The sequence below is a fragment of the Haemaphysalis longicornis genome, unplaced genomic scaffold (genome assembly GCF_048455015.1).
Source record: "Haemaphysalis longicornis isolate Haplotype H1 unplaced genomic scaffold, Haemaphysalis longicornis Haplotype H1 scaffold_9, whole genome shotgun sequence".
In the NCBI taxonomy this organism is placed as follows: Eukaryota; Metazoa; Arthropoda; class Arachnida; order Ixodida; family Ixodidae; genus Haemaphysalis; species Haemaphysalis longicornis.
Window position 1 is genome coordinate 51,220,678 of NW_027526460.1, and position 20,670 is coordinate 51,241,347.

The 20,670-nt window shown below is 47.8% G+C and overlaps 2 protein-coding genes and 1 pseudogene across 2 annotated transcripts in view; 2 read left to right on the top strand and 1 right to left on the bottom strand.

The window, feature by feature from the left end:
* Window positions 1-20,670, bottom strand: part of LOC144153178 (calcium-activated chloride channel regulator 2-like) — a 452,168-nt gene that overhangs the window by 148,306 nt on the left and 283,192 nt on the right. The window lies entirely within an intron of this gene.
* On the top strand, window positions 7,029-8,633 carry LOC144151545 (casein kinase I-like). The gene has a single exon (XM_077682645.1). It carries the CDS (start codon window positions 7,152-7,154, stop codon window positions 8,139-8,141), a length of 990 nt encoding a protein of 329 aa, XP_077538771.1. The 5' UTR covers window positions 7,029-7,151; the 3' UTR covers window positions 8,142-8,633.
* LOC144153726 (peptidyl-prolyl cis-trans isomerase pseudogene) lies at window positions 12,214-14,551 on the top strand (annotated as a pseudogene).

Sequence of the window (20,670 nt, forward strand, 5' to 3'; positions counted from 1 at the left end):
CAAGCAATCCTTCTATATGGGGATCTTTATATAATTTGATTGCGCAGTCTCCCAAACAGACGTGTCTTTCAAGTTGCGTGAGGCTCAGAAACGGCCCACTTACGTTATCGCGGAGAAGCCGTTTGTTTATGCAATCTTTTTAATCCCAGTGCTCCAACTCAACTCCTCATTCCAGCCGCAGAAGATGCTAATGCCAGGAACAACCAACGCGACTCCACCAATAAAGACGTAGTCAATCAGTCAGCTCTGCCAAGCCTTGAAAATTTGGTCTTACAACAAGATCTTCTGCACTGCCCACTCTTGGCAGGCCGAAAGTCCAGCACAACGAATTGTAGTAGCATTTAGATGTTGTGGCCCAAGGGAGTCTGTGGCCAAAGAGCGCCAAGACTAAGCTGTGTGATCCCATTCAATCAGGTTGCGGTTAAAAGGTATAAACGTATGCTGCATGTGTGGGGTAAGCATGGAATTTACTAAACTGTTGCATACGTGGTGTAAAGGGCCCTGAATCTAAAAACACATTGGTGATCGCGATGAAATTTAAAAAGTATGGTATTAGAATGTTAAAAACCCAAACCCCAAAAGCCAGTACCGCCTTAAATTGCGAGGGGTTTTGGGACACGACGTGGTAACTCATGAGAGTTAAAAATCCCGTCTCGCCGAGGGATGACAACCACAACGAATTAAATGAAGACCTCAGGCCATCGCAGGCGCGTGGTTGTTTTCAAGAAAGGTAAATACGCATGAAAACTCGCCACAGAGGAGACAATCCTTGATCGCATTAAAAAGGAATTGCGTTCAGTTATATTTTTATTTGACCACAGATGAGCCTCGAAGAACAGCCGGCTTCAAGGTCTACAAAAGAGGAAAGAACACCTCCGATTCCGCGCTTCCCGGCTATTCAGGTGCAACGAAAAAATCTCACAATATAAGGAGGACGGTAATGCCCGTGCAGAAGTCAGGCATAGAGTAGTGACACCAGAAGCCGAAATCGGCCTTTAATGCTCGCTTCGTGGGAACCTGTTTCTCCGCACCCCCCCCCCCCCCCTTCCCTACCCTCCCACCTCCAGACGCACACCTTATTTTTTAATCGTTATCTCTGTCTCTTCCGCAGCTGGGATCCTCCGAGAATTGAAAATGTTGCACCCGGGAACGTCGCCACCGTGTCGCGAGTCAATTAGAAAGTAAGAACAAAATGTTTTCCTCCGAAGACTTTGGCTTTATGTGAAGTACTTCCGCTTTTGTTAAGGATGAGGCGTACGCTCCTCACGGGAATCCACGGAGGGGCCGAGTAATAAAGGCAGGAACGCGCGGGAGAAGAGACATCTTTCTCGACCCATCGCAGGAAAGAGGGAGAGAGACGGCGATGGGAGGAAGACCGTAGGTTTTCAACAACCAGCGCCTTACGACGTCGTGCGCAGCCATTAGAATTCCATTAGTGGGGGCTAAGAATGTTCACCGGAGCGACCTCGGCACGAAGTAATAGTCGTGCTTGAAGTCCTGCTCTTATTTCCCCCCTCCCTACCGATTTCAAATTCGTATTTTTAATAGCGGCGGCTTTGTGCAAGCCTACCTCGTTTGCATGTCTGCTCTTTCCCGGTCGTTCGTGCTGGTTGACTACAGGCCTAGCGTTTTAGGAATATGCCGCACTTGGGACGTAAGATGTGCGCTTCACTTACTCGTAACCTCTTTTTAACGCGTGATTTTCAATTTCGTTTTTGTTTTTAATTGTTTTTTTACCATTTGTAGGTATACAATGTCTCCATCCTTTGTTGAACATCTCGAAAAGCGCTGTAATCGTTAAACGACGACTTTACAGACGCTTCAGCTTACTGTAAAGAACGTCTCAGAATAGAAACGCCATCAACGCCTTTAGTTACAAATAAGTTTCCTTCTCGTTTATGCAGTTTATACTCGCCAGACAGTAATATACAGTACAAGATGTTTTATAGGAGAATAGCTGGATGCCGTAAAGAATCGGAGAGGGGGGACCTTTGCCAACCACCGTACGTGTCTAAGTCCTTCCAACTCTATCGACAGTCTGTAATCAACGGCGATAGTAGAGGGTGCCATCTAAAGTGATTCGACTAACACGTCCAAGTAGCACCACTTCTGCAGCTACTCGCCTTTCTTTATATTTTTGTTTACAGTCAGGATAAAGACTGCGGGGACTCTGCTTGCAGTGAAGAAAAGAAAATAATACTGGTATCTAAATGCAAACCGCTAGAAAGCACAGGTCGCCTAAAGTGAGACAATGAGCTTAGTTTCCTGTGATAGGCACAGAGTTGAGCGGCTGGCACAGAGGAAGAAACATGGAACTTATAAGCTTCGACGAAATGAGTTGCTTACTTCATTGAACAAAAGTCGACATACACACACCAAGTTCGGCAATTGCTCGCTCGAAGACTCTTGTAGAAACACAGAACCTGCTCTTCTCATCGCACGAAGAAGCACGTAAAACCGTTCGGGGGTTCTCGAAAGTGTGTACGCAGATAGACCCAGGAGCTACGCCATTCGTTACACTGACACTGCCCCAAAATACGTGACAAAGCTGACGAAGGTGCTTCACCGAGGAGTCACGAATAGGCTGCAACTGCAGGGGTGAAGAAACCGGTCACGTGACGTACTAAGAGCAAATAGCGCGATGCTATTGGCCGGTACACACGCAGGCCTGGCCGGAACGTCCGAATGTCGAATGGCTTATCGCGAAGCGGCGGAGACCAGTTCGTCGCATTTTGTGAAAGCTGTCGCGCGATTGAATGTGTTTCACCGGCAAAGCGTAGGCAACAACAACTGCCCGGAAGGGACATAAAATGGAAGTCCAGTGAAGTTCATGCGAGCCGGCGTCACAGCTGCCAGCGAGAAATAAAAAAAAAAAACGGCTACCCCGAAACGTGGGCCGAAACGGGCGTATGCGCCACTGAGCCGACGGGACGAAGTTTTTTCTTACTTTTAACGAAAGAAAAGAGGACGAAATAAAAGCCCGAAATCTCGAGAGCAACGAGGCTTTTCGCGAGTTTCCGAAAAAGGAGCGGAGAAAAGGTGGAGGGGAGAAGACAAAAGCGCGAGACCGAGAGAAACGCAATTCCCGAAAGTGACCAGATAGCCGGTGAACAGGAAGCGGAAGTGACGTGACATCGGGCTGGCGCCGGAACACCCGGCACGACCGGACTGGAGCTCTGCCACGCCCGTACGGAACCCGGCGAATGCGACGCCTCACTGGTGCCACTCTTTCTTCTCTTTTGGGGAGAGATAAGCGCCCGAGATCCGGCCGGTGGTCTCCAGCGCACTTTTTGTCTTGTTCATTGTTTTCTTCTTTGAGGGAAGAAACTCCGCCACAAAAAAAGAGAGAAGAAAATAAAACAAGGCACAGTGTTCTGAATGGGTGCACTGGCTGCACTCGGACACACTCTGAACGCAGTCTGAACCACATTTGTACTGGTTTTACAGTCGGCCTCATACACTTACAAAAACTGACCCCGCCGTGTCTTTGGGCGGAACGTCTCTGACCTGTCTCAATGTTCTGTTCCTACGAAACTACCACACCTTTAAATCGCATTTTTATTAACCTTGATTGAAACGACGTGCTCTTCAGGCACAATTTAGGCTCGTGCCCCGCTGACAATGTTATAATATGCCCATTTCTGACTTGAGGGAAGTAAAAACGACGCATCGCAAACTACACATTGAGCAACGTGCACACCACGAAATTCAAGGTAGCCCAGTAAACCCCGTATACAACTAACGGGACATATTCATTGACGTTTTAAATGTTGACGCGCGATTGTGGAGTGCCGGCAGAACAAGAACAACAAGAGCAAGCAACGGTACGCTCCCACGTTTGCACGCAACTTCACAAACAGCCCGTATACTCTCGAACCAGCTTCAAAGCACTGAAATGACTTGAAAACGTTCTGTATTCTCGAATTTGAATTTGCAGTGCACACTGCAAGCCTTGAAAGCTGGAGCTCACTGCGAAACTCGTCCCACGACAAACTTTGGGAAGCATTTCAATGCTGTTAAAACATTTTGCAAAGCACGAATCTCATATCCTCACGGGAACGAGAAAACTGATAAACGGAAATTCCTTTGGCCTAAGCTCAACAAATTCATACGGCGTGACTGAAAATAAAGCTAATTTATGGAAGGCATGCTTGGTTGGGAGCTGTCAAGGATCTTTATTTGATTGATTGTAGGGTTTAACGCGCCGACGCAACGCAGGCGATGAGGCGCGCCGTAGTGGAGGGCTCCGGATTAATTTTGACCACCTGAGGATCTTTAACGTGCGCCGAAATCTCGTACACACTGGTGTTTGTGCTTTTCGCCTCCATCAGAAAAACGGCCACCGCGGCCAAGGATCGAACCTGCGACCTCATGCTCAGCAGCACAACGCATTAGCAACCCAGCCACCGGGGCGGGTTTCAATAATTTTTATAAAATAACAGTCCCCTCTGAGCTGACATGAAGGGCATGGCTCATTCTCTTCAGCGAACGGGATCACTAAGGAAAGAGCCCTGCAAGCTGACACGAATATTGTCACTTCAAGGTACTTACGAAGCAGCGAAACCTGCGGAGCAGAGTGGCGACAGGTGCTGACTCCTTATCTTCCTGGAGTGCATGTGTGAACTCCGGGGCACCCTGCTAATGTGCACCCAGCCCTATGGCAACAGGGGGAGCGGAAGAGGCAGAGATACCAAGACGAAACGGGCTCGCAGGCGGGTAACTCGACCGCGGAGCGGCCAGTCGCGTACGACGTTGCTGCAATTAGGAAGCCATCCAGGTAAGTATCCGTCAGGCTGCGCTGCCCCTGCCGCAAATCTCACCGCCGCTGAGAGACCGGATGAGAACGCAGACTCCGTAAGCCAGCCCCGGAGCGCCTGCATCAGCGTTCTCTCATCGCCGTCGCTCCCGTCCTCTTTGATACGGCGCAGGCCCACGCGGACAGGAAAGGGCGTAAGGAGGCTCAGCGGGGCCGGATAGCAGCCGTTAAGCGTTTTACGCCCTGGCTCGCCAACCGTCGGGGCGGACACTAAGCGGATGAGGGCAGCGTGGGGTCCACTCGGCATTTAGGGATGCCGGATGGCTTCCCATTCCGTTGCGTCTCGTCTTGTGCGGGGTCCAGCGTTACTTTGGTGGGTGGCCAGTAATCTCCCGGCTACAGAGAAGATGCCACATGCCCAAGGACTACAAGTTGCAGGCAGTGAGTCCGTTGCACTCATTCTGCAAGTAAGCGGGGCGTGTCGGTTTAAGAAAATTAGACTCTGGATGCTTACGTCGAATAACGTTAGTTCTCCGTCTTCATGTTTCTCGGCGGCTAAGGAATCGGTGTTTGCCCGAAGTCGGGATATTCTGCCTAACGTGAAAGCTCAGTAAATGTGTCTTTTGGATAGCGGAAGAAGACGACGATGATGACTTCGTTATCACCATGTACTGTATTGTGAAGCAGGGAAGAGGGATAAAGGGGGTGGAACTATGGGCGGAGTCTTATATGTCCAGAACTCCGGTGGCAATAGCTCCGGCCTTGGCTCTACGGATCAGTTCTAATTGGTCCTCTTGAGCGTGGCTGGCCAGGACCGCCTCCCGAGTTTCGAGCGAGGCGTGTATGTCATTCTGCAGTGTGTCTGCCAGATTATTCGGGCAGTTTCGTGAGCAACGAAAATACTGACTTTGTCTTTGCATTTAGAGTATTCCTCACTGAATTTTTTAGGAAACATAAGCGCCAATTTAGACTTGTGGAGAAATGTTGGTCTGAATTTTTCTGAGTGTTTGTGAAACTTGTGCATACAAGTCCTTGTGGGGGATAGGTAGGGTTCTTTCTAACCGTTTTCGAGTGACACCCCTGATGAAAATGGAATGCTCCCATCGGGGGAGTAGGGTAGGAGTAAATAAGCCACAAACGTAACAATTACAGAAGCAGATGATGATGATGATGATGATAACTATGTCGTCTGAGTATCATTCAGCGGATTTGCAGAACGGCTCGCTAATTAGTACGCTGGACAGCATTATTGACGTTCACAAAAAAATTCCTGGAGACACTTGTGTGTAGCTACGTGGCTTAAAGACGCAAGCATTATAGCCCGCGAAGAAACTGGTGGTAAACCCGACTTCGAATCACTTTCCGTTCAGAGAGAGAGAGAGAGAGAGAGAGAGAGAGAGAGAGAGAGAGAGAGAGAGAGAGAGAGAGAGAGAGAGAGAGAGAGAGAGAGAGAGAGAGAGAGAGAGAGAGAGAGAGAGAGAGAGAGAGAGAGAGAGAGAGAGAGAAACAACATTTATTCAGGCCTGCGTAAGCCCGGTGGGTTCCGAGACGCGGCGCGAATCTCGCGCTAGTTTTTATTTCACTTCAGTTCTACAGATTCATTTCATGTGCAATGAAGTGGGAGCGTTAGCCCTGAAAAGCTACCCTGTTTCTTGGTCAATACCACACGTGGGTATGTGGCATGAGTGAAAAAACAACAACAATCTCTTCTTGGCAGCGCCCAACACCAAACAGGCTGACTGCTTCCCCTGGCTCAGAGTGCTCGTGGAGCCACGAGCTGCTCGCGCTTGTCTTGCGTTTGTGTTTTATTTCTCCTGTTGGCACCCTTTCATTCGAAAGCCGTGTTCCACGCGCGCACGTGGAAATTTTTGCCTATCTGCTACTCTCAACGCTATGTTTCACTTCTCGTGAAGCACGTATGGCTTGCGCATTGTGAGCCTTAGAAGGGGAAAGAAACACGAAATCACCTGACAACAATATTTTCACATTCCTTTCCAAGCATTTCCTTACTTCGTTTTTCCTCTAGGTTTTTTCTTAAACAATTTTCAGGACGAGGTGCTCTGTCTGTCTTGGCTAATCCCCAAAAGTGAGTACGCGCCATCGATACGTTAGCGTGAAACAATTTCGCCTTGTGGACTACCTCTGAGGTGCAGACGGCAAGTTACTCAAGCAGAATTTGAAAGACGCTGTTAAATAGCGCTAGCCTTGTTACGACGTCGTCACGAAGTCACGACGTCACGTGTAGTGACGTCGCGAAAGTGCCATATCGCCACGAGGCAGGGTTTCTAACAGGACGACACGTTGAAAAGATGACGGCGCGCTGGGCGTAGAATGGCTCTGTGAACGGTTCTGTGCTCGATCAAGTTTTCCCGTGGACGCAGTGATCTTCAAGTACATGGCAATGGCTAGCGCGGGTGAGTCGTCGAGGGCCGAGTACATAGTCGGAGGAAAGTTCAAATTGGTTCGCAAAGTGGGAAGCGGTTCATTCGGGGACATCTACCTTGGAATCAGCATGGCGAATGGCGAGGAGGTCGCCGTCAAAATGGAGCTCACTAAGGCGAAGCACCCGCAGCTTTTGTACGAAAGCAAGCTGTACAAGATCCTGCAAGGCCACGAAGGGATTCCCAACACAAGATGGTTCGGCACCGAACGGGATTACAACGTCCTTGTCATGGACCTCCTTGGCCCCAGCCTCGAAGACCTGTTCAACTTCTGCTCCAGGCGTTTCACCATGAAGACGGTGCTCATGCTGTTTGACCAGATGATCACCCACGTCGAGTACGTCCACAACAAAAATTTCATCCATAGAGACATCAAGCCTGACAACTTCCTCATGGGAATCGGTGGCCAGTGCAACAAGTTGTTCATGATCGACTTTGGGCTGGCCAAGAAGTACCGCAACTCCCGCAACAAGCAGCACATTCCGTACCGAGAAGACAAGAACCTCATAGGCACGGCTCGGTACGCTTCCATCAATGCGCACCTGGGCATCGAGCAGAGTCGCCGGGACGACATGGAGTCCATGGGCTACGTGCTTGTCTACTTCAACCGGGGCTGCCTTCCATGGCAGGGTCTCATGGCGGCAACCAAGAAGCAGAAGTACGAGAAGATCAGCGAAAAGAAGATGTCAACGCCCGTCGATGTGCTCTGCAAGGGGTTCCCGGCCGAGTTCTCCACGTACCTGAACTACTGCCGCGGCCTGCGCTTCGAGGAGATGCCGGATTACAAGTACCTGCGTCAGATGTTCCGCATCCTGTTCCGCACCCTGAACCACCAGTACGACTACGTCTTCGACTGGACCTTGCTGAAGCAGAAGGCGGTTGCCGCGGCCGCGGCATCGGGAACAAAGTCAGGACAGCCTGGGACGGCGCCAGGAGACTGCTAGGGTCGGGTCGCCTCTACAGGGTCTGCCTTGGCGAACCTTGTAGTAGGCATACCTGTTCTAGTTCTTGCTGATTGGTGGTGGAAGAGGTCCTTAAGTTTGTGTGCAGAATAAAGTTCGTCAGTGTTGTCTTAACTTGGGCCTTCCAGTGGTTTCAATCACGGGTGTTTGGATCCACCTTCGAGTGGTTGTAGTCGTTGCTCGGCTTTTTTTTTTCTTGTTGGCAACATGCGCACAGCTTTCTAGCCTCGAAAGGTCTGCAATACTTTTGGGCCAATGAAGGGGTTTACAAGAGGTTCGGAATGGTAAACACTGAAGGTGTCTACAGAAGGGATGGCAGGGTGTTCTCTGAAACATCCGATAACTTCAAATGAATAAGAGTAGAATACCTGGGAAGTTGAGTACATAATATCTTATATGATTCACCGCTTCTCGCGTTCGCTTTTGCGTTTACTGTCCCATTTGCGATGAAATATCGTGTTACGCGTCATCTAAGGCAGGGATTTATGCTCCCCCATCCCGAACACTTCCTCCCCCCCAAGAAGGATTTCGATACCCCCCCAAAAAGTTTCCACAACCACGAGCTACCTGCCCAGGAATTTATACCCACACCCCAACAGCCCCCCAAAACCCTCTCCCCCCAGGAGGATTTCGCCTCCCCCCCTCCCATCCCCCCGTTCGAAATTCTGAATAAACCCCTTTAAGGTGAATGGTCGCCATGAATACTCCCGTTTCTGAGACCGATTTGGCGGGTTTTCTTGTGCGCAGCCATAGACGTGGCTAGAACCTTCGATGCCGCACTGCTGAGATGACAGCTTAGACAGATAAAAGCCCTGTGACTTAGAAGCATATCCTCCTTACCGTGTTTCGTTAAGTACAAGCAAAACCGCGCAGAGTTCCAACGGTAAATATGTTTTTTACGGTTGGTAACAAATTTTGCCGTTAAATTCTGCCTCTTCTAAGTCTGTCCCACGCTTACAGGGCAAGAGGCAAGTGGGAAAGGTGGGGAATCACCCCAACCTCAATATCAGGCTCATGTGCGAGTGAGATGGGCCAAGAAAGACGACGAAGACTTTTAGCTGTCTCTGATTGTCTTCTTTACGGTTTTATTAAGTAATCTCCCGGCCCAGTCCACCCCCTGAGCGGGTGCGCACAATTCTGTTTCTGGCACTACTTCCACAGGCTTGATATTAACTGATCTAATTTAACCACGCCATACCTTCGGCGATATCATCGACCATTTCCGCCAGGATCATGCCTGTTTCCCAATGCCGCATCCATCTTCCAGTCGCAGAAGAGCAGTCCTTCTCAGGCAGCTTCAAACGCTATTATTCCCCACTCCCCGTCTTATATCCACCAGGTATCCTTCGGAATACAAAGGCGCTTGCCCGTTGTGCTTTCTAGAACGAGCCTCACTTGACCACATCATCTGGTCATGCCCAGTCATGCCGGCATCACGTAGAAGAACTCATCCCATCCTTCGTAACATATACTTCCCAGAGAGGGAGCTGCCATCTCTAGCCCAGTAGGGAGCTCCCTATAGCCCAGCTCCTCTCGCGCAAGAAGCCCTCGCCCAGTGGCTGAAGACACCGAGCTCACAAAACATCGGGAGGCACCCTGTCTAGAGAACTGAGTGAATAACTCAGGGGCACAATCAGAACAACGTTTGGACAAAATAAATTTACTACTACTACTACCACCACCACTACTACTACTAAACTGAAATAAACTCTTGTTACTCCCACACCATTTAAAGAGAGGACAGCACGGGGACAGTTCTTTTACAATTTAACTATGGTAAACATGCCATCGGTATATGACTCGGGAAGCAACTATGGCTGTGCACGTCTATTCGGATACTGCAAGTATAGAACAAGCTTCTGTAACAAATTCATCTTGGCTATCTTACTGAATAACCTACCTATACCCACGGTAGCCTCTGTCGGGTATTTTTTTACCATAGTTTATCTTCACATTTCGTGGCCTTCATAAAAGGTCAATTCAAGTGGACCGTAAAAATAAGACACACGACCATCGAGCGTGCCAGTACGTTTCATTAGCTCGATTTTTTTTTTCAATCTATCCCTACGACGAGCAAATGAACCCACCTATCATAGGCGGGTCCATGGCCTGAATTTGTATTGCCAGACAAGCAGGACATGACAAACTACAGGAAGCCATTAAGCGCGAGGGAAAATCGAAGGTGTGTGACGCCTCTTGGTTCGCTGATTTTCCCCCTTTTGCACTCGCTACTACCCCGCACTAACACGTGCCGGCAAGCTACACCACCTCTCTTTTAAGAACGGGGCCCACGGATCGGGGCGCCTTCTTCGGGAACGTGCTACGCACTGCTCCATCGCAGCGAGCCTCAGACTGACAGTTTGCTTCGTATTGTTTTCGCTGGCAAAATGTATTCAAGTAAAAACCAACTACCTCAAATTTCAGCCTTAACTGGCAGGCTCCCCTTCCCCGCCACGTGCCACGCGCCAGTCAAGAAATCTCGCGACCTTCCTTTTCTTTTCTTTTCCTTTCAGCCAATGTGGATGCGACACATATTCAGGTCTGCTTAGCCACGACGAGAGCGTTTTTTTTTTCTCTTTCCAGCCAATTTTGCTGCCACACAAGTGGTATTTTTTATTCATTCATTCAACAAAAATGGGGCTGCGACACATATTTTGGTCTGCTTAGCCTCGGGAAATGTAGTTCCGCGGTTACGCGAGACCATTCTTTTTTTTTTTTTTTTTTTTCAATGGGGCTGCGACACATATCGCAGCCCCATTGGCTGAATGAAGGAATAAATTATATGAACAAGTATTTTTTATACACTCTTATTTTATTAATTAATTTAACAAAAATGGGGCCGCAACACATATTTAATTCTGCTTAGCCTCGACCAATTTTGACCCGTGGGAGGAATTTTTTACCTTCTCTGGGAATAGGGCAGTGATATCGTGTGACAGCACCATTGGCTGAATGAATGAATGAAACAACAGTCTATTTCCTGAAAATAAACGCTTATTTCATTAAAATTTTATTAATGTATTAGTTGATAATTCATTCAGTAAAAATGGTAATTAAGTCTCGTAGCACGGGAGACAATTTTTTTCTTTTCTATCAATGGGGCAGCGACACGCATTTGGCTCTGGTTAGTCTTGGCCAACTAATTCTCGCGGGTACACCTAAACATCATTTCGTTGACGCTGCGAGCCCGCTGAAAAAATGTGAAAAAATTAAAAGGGGGAGGCGGTGACCTTCCGCAAAGTATCACTGTGCTCGTATGCAAGTGGGTAGGGAAGTTTATTAATATTATCTTTTTACATGGCTTCTGAAAATCCGCGCTTGCACTTAGTATCGTGTCGATTGGGCAAATACAGACAGATGGAGAGTGCCTATGTCCCGACGTAAAAGAAATACATACTGCAGTAATTCCCTGGATTCCGTGCGCATTTCGCGCCCATGACAGTGTGAATATTCGATCGATGCGAAATATAAAATGTGCCAGCGTGTGAGAGAATTAATCCCTCGTTGAAGTCAAAACGACCTAAATTAATCTGCAATCTTCACTACAGTGCGCCCTCCATAATACATAGGTGATGATTCTGTGTGAAAGGAAGCGCTGTCTTCTTTTTTTTTTTTTTTTTGCTTCTCGGGAATTTCGTGAAAATGAAAAGCCCCCGAACTACGATTCGCATGCAATGATGTTAAGCAGCTTGAGTTGCATGCGTGCTAGCACAGCGGAATTGCTCTTGCCATTTGTTCATCCAGCGCCTCTAAAAGCTGCTCATAAAGGTCGCACCGGCAATTGCACTACATTGTTTACAAAAGGACTCAGCCGTCGCGTCTTATTGTCCTTTGTTTGCGCCGCGGCGAACAGATGGGCTCCGCAAAACGTTCGAAACGCTCTTCCTAACAACCCGTGCTTCGCCGAGAGTAGGAGCAGACAACAGTCGCTAGCAGACGATCCATGCAGACGATTGCAGAATCACTTGGAATTGCCAAGCGCGGCCGCATGAGGGCGCAACCAACATTTCAAATTTTAAGAAAAAAAAAAAGCGAAACAAGCTTACTACAGCGGTAATTCTAGAACGTTCCGGCGTTAAAATTATATTTATGCGTATAAACCGAACGGCTAACAGAAATTAACGCTCAACATTTGTCTTCTTTTTCGCTGTGGCGCTTTTGTAGCAGGTGATGAAGACGAAAACGACTTCCCGCCTCGCGCTGACTTCTTCCACGAGGCCTCGCGCATCGAATTCGGCCAACGCGCAGAGCCCGAGTAGAAGCCAGCGGAGGCGGTTGTCCACGTCACCTTGTCCCGCCGCCCCGAAGAACCCAAGGCGGAGTTTCACCAGCGAGGAAGGATTATAGACCGGGAAAGGCGATGGGCAACCCAAAGGTTTTTTTCGAGGTCGAGGCCAGTGGAGAGAGTCTGGGCCGCATCGTCATGGAGCTGCGTGCCGACGTGGTTCCAAAGACAGCGGAAAATTTCCGGGCCCTGTGCACGGGGGAGAAGGGATTCGGCTACAAGGGTTCAACCTTCCACCGGGTCATCCCCAACTTCATGTGCCAGGGCGGGGATTTCACCAACCACAACGGCACCGGCGGCAAATCTATCTACGGGGGCAAGTTCGACGACGAAAACTTCCAGCTCAAGCACACCGGCCCGGGCATCCTCTCTATGGCAAACGCGGGCCCTGGCACCAACGGGTCTCAGTTCTTCCTCACCACTGCTAAGACAGCCTGGCTGGACGGCAAGCACGTCGTGTTCGGCAGCGTCGTGGAGGGCATGGACGTTGTCAAGAAGATCGAGTCCTTCGGATCGCAGTCTGGGAAGACGTCCAAAAAAATCGTCGTCAGGGACTGCGGCCAGCTGTGCTCGTGAGCTCTGCATTTTCAACCACTCTGGTGCTTATTCTTTCCTATTCTTTCCTTTTTCAATTAGTTGTTGACTTTCTAAAATTCCCCGTGCGACTGCTTTAAACTTTTATCATTATTTCTGCTCTTGACTTTTTTGTTCCCCGTCGGACCTGTCTGGTCTTGTTTTTTTTTTTTTTTTTTTTTCATTTTACTTCGCTGTTGACTTCCGTTGTTGCTCTTAGTTTAATTCCGTGGTAAATTGTCTTGCCCTTAGCTTAGTTTTTTTTGTTAAGTTGTGTTTGTTCTATTTTCATTCGCTGCTGAATTGTTTATTTCTTTTCATTCCTTGTTTATTTTTATTTTTTTCTTTATTTGTGTTTTTTTTTTAAGTTGTGTTGTTCTTCCTCTTAATTCACTGGTAACGAGTGTTCTTATCTTTTTCTTCGTTGTCTTGTGTTGGTTATTTTATTCATTTACGGCTGATTGTTCTTTGCGGCTGAGTTGTGTTAATTTCCTGTTCATATTTTCCTGTTAAATTGTGTTATGGTTTTTTTTACCTTTCTGTTGAACTGTTGAACTGTGTTGAGTAATGCTACTTCCGGCTTCATTGCTGTGCTGCTGAATTTTGTGTGTTTTTTTTTTTCATTTCCGTATTGTACTTTCCGGTTGAGTTGTGTTAACGTACATTTTTTTAGTTTCCTGCTCACATTTTTCGGTTCCTGTTAATATTTTCCTGTTAAATTGTTTTTTACCTTTCTTTTAAACTGTTGAACTGTGTTAAGTAATGCTACTTCCGGCTTCATTGCTGCTGAATTTTGTGTTGATTTTTTTTCATTTCCTGCTTATTATACTTTCCGGTTGAGTTGTGTTAACGTACATTTTTTTTTTAATTTCCTGTTCACATTTTTCGGTTCCTATTAATATTGTCCTGTTAAATTGTTTTTTTTTTACCATTCTGTTAAACTGTTCAACTGTTTTAAGTAATGCTACTTCCGGCTTCATTGCTGCTGAATTTTGTGTTGATTATTTTTCCACTTCTTTCTTATTATATACTTTCCGGTTGAGTTGTGTTAACGTACATTTATTGCCTGTTCATATTTTCCTGTTAAATTGTGTTTTTTTACCCTTCTGATGAACTGTTGAGATGTGTTAAGTAATGCTACTTCCGGCTTCATTGCCGCGCTGTTAAATTTTCAATATCGCTCTCTGCTCCTTTCTTGTTCAACTTTTTTTTTTTGGGGGGGGGGGGGGGGGGGGGGCTCTCGACTGTACTGTATATCGTCATCTAGTGTTTCTCAGCGAGCTGCTGTTTTTTCTTCGTTTTCTTCATTGCCCTCCTGACTGTGTTCTTTCTGCGCTGCTTCTGCGGAACTGTTTCTGGAGACTGTTTCGTTCGTTTGTGTGAGACCTTTCGTTATCCATATTTGGTCCCCAAGTGTTCAAATTTCTAATAGCTGTTTTTGATGACTTTGTTTTGCTCGTTTGTCCGCGGCCTTTCATTATATGTCGTCTGCAAGTGCTCAAAATTAGAATAAACACCAGAGTTAAAAAATTTACCCTGCCTACTTTTTTCTGCTTGCAACAGACATCTGCTGTTGCCTGGGGTATTTAGTAACCCGCTCGAGATATATATATAGCCGCGTCTGATCCTATGACTCGACTATGTCTGATCCACGTTGGATACCGTTTGTCATCATGAATAACTTTTAGGCCTCAATGTAAAAGCCGGGTAAAAGCACATTCTCTCCATTATCGCCAATAGGGTCTAGAACGTTCCTTCCAAATGTTTTCCTCTTCCTCTATTACCGGTTACAGCACGCTTTCAGAGATGAGCGGGTTCGCCAAAAAAGATCATGTAAGCGGTGGCACGCGCCTGGACGTGACTTCTGGGACACGCAAGACAAAAAAAAGCAAAAAAATTAAAGCCAGAGCAGTTTTGCTTCTTTCTGCGCTGACTCATTCTGGGTTGGAGAACATTCTTTCCGCTGCAGCGTATGCCCGGCACGTGAAGGTTCGCGTCGCGATGCATGAAGCCTGTCAATCGTGGGCGCGAGCCATCGGAGAAAGATTGTGCCGGTGTTTTCTAGCACTATGTTGCATGCTGAAAGTGCACATACCCGCGCAGGTGTATTGGAAAACGCTTTATAAACACAGCTAATCAACTACCTGCAAATAATAATAATAATTAAAAAACTACACCGAAACAGAGAGATGAAGTGGAAGACGATGAAAAAGAAAACGATGGTAAGGAAAGCGACGCGGGGTGACCTTCACCAAGCTGCGCTGCAGGATTCACAGGCTTAATTTCTGTCTGTTCAGATCAGGACTTTCACCTACGGAACTATGTGTGCGGTGCCAGGTCCCTGAAACAATCGAACATTTTTTTCTCGCCTGCCGACGTTTCTCAACAGCTAGACAACTGTTTTTGAAGGACCCGATTGAGCGTTTGGGGTTGACTTTTTTTATTCCACTTATGTTATCTATTGGCGCATCGAATTTGGGGTTTGCAAAATGGGATATATATAATTGCATTCAAAATTTGTTAATAGAGCAAAACAGGAGCTCAAGACTTAAAACCATAAAAAAGTCAGCCCTGGCCAATCTATCGTTTTTGTGTTTGCACCGAACACATCGAGGGCATCATCATCGTCTTTATCACCGTTTTCGTCATCGTCATCATCATCTTCAAATAAATGCACACCGAGGACGACGCACACGTGATCCAATAGTGTTGCAAATGGAGAAGACTAGCGATTTTCCTGTAAACATTACCCCCCCCCCCCTTATATAGCGCCAACTGCCGTAGTTTTGCGGCCAATGAAGTGACTACACGTGCGCTGAAACATATCTATGCTACCTGCAGATTGCGTTGCTAGGGTGCTCTAATTTTTCGGCTCGCAGCACATCGGTAACTCTTGCCAATTTTAACGCTAGTGGGCTACCAGGCATGCTTAACAGCCTTATTTAAACGTCTTGTTCAACTTCTTCGAACTAAGTCTGTTTCTTGGTTGCCACTATTTGTTCCATATCAATCATACCGAAAACTTCATGGCGTAGGTTATTTAATTTAGTTTATTGTACCCTTTATGTTCCACACCACGGGCAGGCGAAGAAACCTGCGTCCTTGCGATCGGGAACGAGACATCTCGGTATAGCGTCCACAAGGACGCAGTTCCGATTTCCGGTCGTCACAGCTTAATTTTCTTAATAAATGGGAAGAAGAAAAGCACCAGTGCGTCGAGATTGCGACCCTCCTTGAGTATCACCTAAACTGAAAAATAAAAGAAAAGAATCTATTTACTGCTTCGTTTTCTTTCACTGGAATCGCGCGGTTTACCTTTGTAGTGTGCATTTCAGTCTTTCCTATTTGAGCCTGCTTTACGAGTTCGAGTCAAACGTCACGTGTCAGCTCACCACACGTTATTGTGAGGCCGAAGCATCGAGTATTGGGACTATTGGAGAAGACGAATATAACCAGGGAGTCAAGAATAGGCTTGATTTAAATACAGCCACTTTGAGCCAAGACGAGCAAGCGACCAACAGCAGACGAGTTACCTTGCTCTGAGCCCAGTCATGGGTCTGTCAGTACAGGGAGTCGTAGAAAAGCGCAAAAAGAGATTGAGCAGAAGGGCGGAGATAAGGCACGAGTTGGACCTGTGGTCGGAAAGCCGAATTATGATCGCACGCTTTCTATTAGAGCGTGGCCACCGTCGTCACGTCGGCAGAGCCCACACGTGACCCTCTCTATCCCCAACGAGCTACGCCAACCGCTAGGCCGGAAAGGAAGGCCGCCATGCATAATTAAAGCAGGACGCCGCGTCCTGGTAGCCAGAAACGAGCCAAGCCAAGCCGCCCAAAGAGGCCTCTGGGGTTCGCTCTCGCTGAGCGAACTTGTATCGGCGAGAACTGTGTCGCGTCACGTCAGCCGTAAATACGGCCACCGCTAACACCTCTGCGCGGCTGGACGATCCGACGTGCGCAAAACGGCACGAATGAAAGATAGAAGAACATCGCGGGACGACGCCGCCACGGGCGCACGGCGGTGGCGTTGGCGCCGATAGCGCTTTATGGCTCGCATAAACCATCGCACGTCAGCGATGCGCATTGGGAGCTGTGAATTTGGGATTTCACCACGCGCGCCGAAGTATGGTCGGACAAAAGACGACAGAGAAAGAGCGATGGGCCGTGCGCAACCCAGGAAAAGGCAATGATGTAGTAAACTGGGTCAAAATGACCGGCCAATAAAATAAACACGGCCGTGCGAGACGGGGTGCTGGGGACCGCTAGGTGTTAATGTGGTGACTACTCGTTATTAATGGATGCGGCATATTAGACCCGGGCCTCGGTGTGAACAGAAAGGTGTCCGCGTCCAGTGCATAGTTTGGAAATCACGTTTAGTACAGCTCCTGCAGGGAGTAGTGGGACTAGACGGCTTCGCATAAAGGCCGAAAAGAGTGCACCGAACTCCGAGGAGTCGGGGTCTCTCTCTCTCTCTCTCTCTCTCTCTCTCTCTCTCTCTCTCTCTCTCTCTCTCTCTCTCTCTCTCTCTCTCTCTCTCTCTCTCTCTCTCTCTCTCTATCTCTCTCTCTCTCTCTCTCTCTCTCTCTCTCTCTCTCTCTCTCTCTCGTTATGGGAACACCCATTTGTCCATGCTTTTCTTAAGCCGAAGCGTTCGACGCCTCACTGACTGCGACGTTTCCCCAAAACACACTGCAGGAAAGCCAACTTTTTGTGACGATGATGATCGTCGGTGAAGTGAAGGATGGTTGAAACGCGATGCTTTCTTTGGTCGAGAGCCAATGCCTTCAAAGACAAAAATCAAAGATCAAAGTCCAAATCATTACGCCCAAAGCGCACTGCAGGAAAGACAACTTACACAATGTGTATTTACAAAGACACATCAAGCGCTTCAAGACAAGAAAATAAACCTTTATTTATTTGGAGTTCATACGCGCCGGCCAGATCGATAAAAAAAAGAAAATGCTTCCAGTCACAGCAAAGGGAATAATGCCGACAAACACCGGTGTTTTCTTCGCGAGTCCCAACTGATGATGATCATACCAACTATTACAATGTTACTTCTCTGCAGTAGTGGAAAATGCGGTACAGGCAGGTTGCTTCGTGAACCGGGCACCTGGTATCACAGAGGGAAAAAAATTCCCTGTCTCTTTTTCTGTTGCTGTATGCCTGACTTGGTCAGTTATCACAGAGTTTACCGGCCCACGTTTGCATCCCCCCCCCCCTCCTTCACCCCCGAGCGGATTTGAGGTCGCAAAAGCGAGAGAGAGAGAGAGAGAGAGAGAGAGAGAGAGAGAGAGAGAGAGAGAGAGAGAGAGAGAGAGAGAATTCGGAATAGGTGCCGGAAACCCCACGCCTGCTCAGTTATCTGCCGTAAAACACGTAAGGTTGGATCAGGAGGGCGTGGTTGTGCAGTTACCTCTCCCTATCACTGAGCCGTACGTGACCGCGATAAGCGGGACCCTAATACCACTTGCCATGTTCTCGAGATTTCTTTATATTTTTTTGCGGAATCGTTTTTAACTACACGGGTATAGTAGGTTCCCGCAGCGTACAGTCGGTAAAGCGCTTGTGTATAACAGCGATTTCTACTTTAACTGGCCATGCTAAGAAGAAAGTGCTGACGGATACCCTTCAAACAAGTGTCGGGGACTGAAGTTGTTCGCGTAGACTTCAGAACGGTGCACTGAATTTCTGTAAACTATTTCAAGCCAACACCTCAGAAGGTCGGAAGTACTAAAAGCCGTGTTATAGACAAAACGCTTTACCGACTGTGCCTGTCACGAATCGTTACCCGACAGGGTTTTGCAAAGATGACTTTAATGAATTGAAACTGAGCCTGAATTCCCCGCGGAAGGAAAAAAAAAACTCTGGTTGATTCCCCTGTCAGAGGCATCGGTAAAACACGAAAGTGATATGTGCGGCGAAATCTGCAGCTGAGCATGATTTGCGGGTCGGCGGCTGTCTTGTGGGTGTGCTTGGCGAGCGACATCCTGCTGGCGGGTCGCTTCGGCAAAGGTGTACTGGCGTCATTTCCGTGACGGATATGACGTCAGTGAAATCTTGGCGTATCCCGGCGCAAAACACTTTCGTGTTAAAATATAAAACCCGAAAACGAACAACTATAAGTATAACGTTGTCTTCGGTTCTAAAGGTTGCTTCCCCGCAAGAAGACCCTGTGTGCAGAGGTGCACCCTTTACAGGACGCTTGCTTCGTTGTACTGGCGTCATTTCCGGGACGGATGGAACGACAGTCAAATCTTTGTGCATCTCGGATTAAAACAGCTTTGTGTTGAAAAAAACTAAAAGTTATCATAAATTGAAAACGGTAACAACGTAAAGCATACACCGGAGAGCGATTCGAACAAGAATGACATATCGAAACAAAACAAGGCGAAGTACGTACGGCATAGGGAAAAAAATGATTCCCGAAATTTCTCCGTGTGCGCAGCCCTCGGAGCGTGAAAGAGAAAGATACAGGCCGCGAAGTTTGGCCAGCGGGAAAACGAAGCGAGCTAATACAGTCGGTGATAGGGCGCAGCCACGCGCAGCCGACTCGTCGTGCGATCGTAAAACAAACGGCTTCTCAAATCTGCGCCGCGCTACTTGGAAGCAGAATGCGAAGGAACGCGGGTGCCCGAAGTACTGCAGACGCAAGTCAGATAAAGAAAAAAAAACAAGAAAGAAACAAAGCGGCAATCAGCGGGCAAACGACAAAACGCAAGTTCGCGAGACGAAGCGACGAGGCCCGGCGAAAAGCGCGGCCAAGACGCTGCGAACACAACGAGCAGCTGCAGACACTGGCGTCACGTATACACGACAACGAAAGCGTAGAAAAGAAATAAATAAAGAAAGAAAGAAGACAAAGGAATAGGGGGATTTTATTTGTTATTTCGCAGGGAAGAAGGAAATTGGTAGTATAGCAACGGCACCATCTCCCCCCTCCGCCCGTTAAATTTTTTTGTTTTTGCTCCCATTTTCGTATTTACTATCGCGAAGAAACGCAGACACTACGGCGAGCGCGTGTCTAGCCAGGATACGGTAAAGAACAAAGAGTTTCGCGGAAAATTGAGGAACAGAAAGCATCGCGCCTCCCGGTGAAAAAAACAATCAAGAACACGAAATACACGCCTCGGTGCGAAAGAACGCGAAAAAACCGTAGTTTGACAGAAGTATACTTTGTAAGTATCGTAAACGCAGAAATACGAAAAAAAAAGAATGTCCCACTAACGAAAATGAAAGCTCGTTTCGAAGGCCACAACTTAACCGCAGCCGCGGTAAACATGCGCAAAATATTACAAAGAAGGAAATCAAAATCATGGTAGATAAGATGTGGAACGACAGACGAGCAAAAAAAAAAATACTCTCGATCCAGTCGCTGCGCGTGTACACACACAGAGCCCGAGAAAGAAGCAATAGTGTTGGCGTGGGAGGAAGGTGCTCCAGTTTTCGCTCACCCAGCAGGCCCAGCTCCTACGTACCCACTTTCGGCGCCTTCATCTCGGCGTTACGCATATTCAAGGAGAAAAACAGCGCCTCCGTGACGGCAAGGAGCGAAAGAGAGAATAAACTCTCGTCCACAGCGTCTCTTCGCCGTGCCGCCGCAGACGACTGTACTCGCCGGGAGGCGCGAAATTGAATTCCTCGCGTCTCAACG

What these genes read in the sequence shown, in the direction of transcription:
- LOC144151545 (XM_077682645.1), top strand. Translation starts at nt 7,152, where the DNA reads ATGGCAATGGCTAGCGCGGGTGAGTCGTCGAGGGCCGAGTACATAGTC.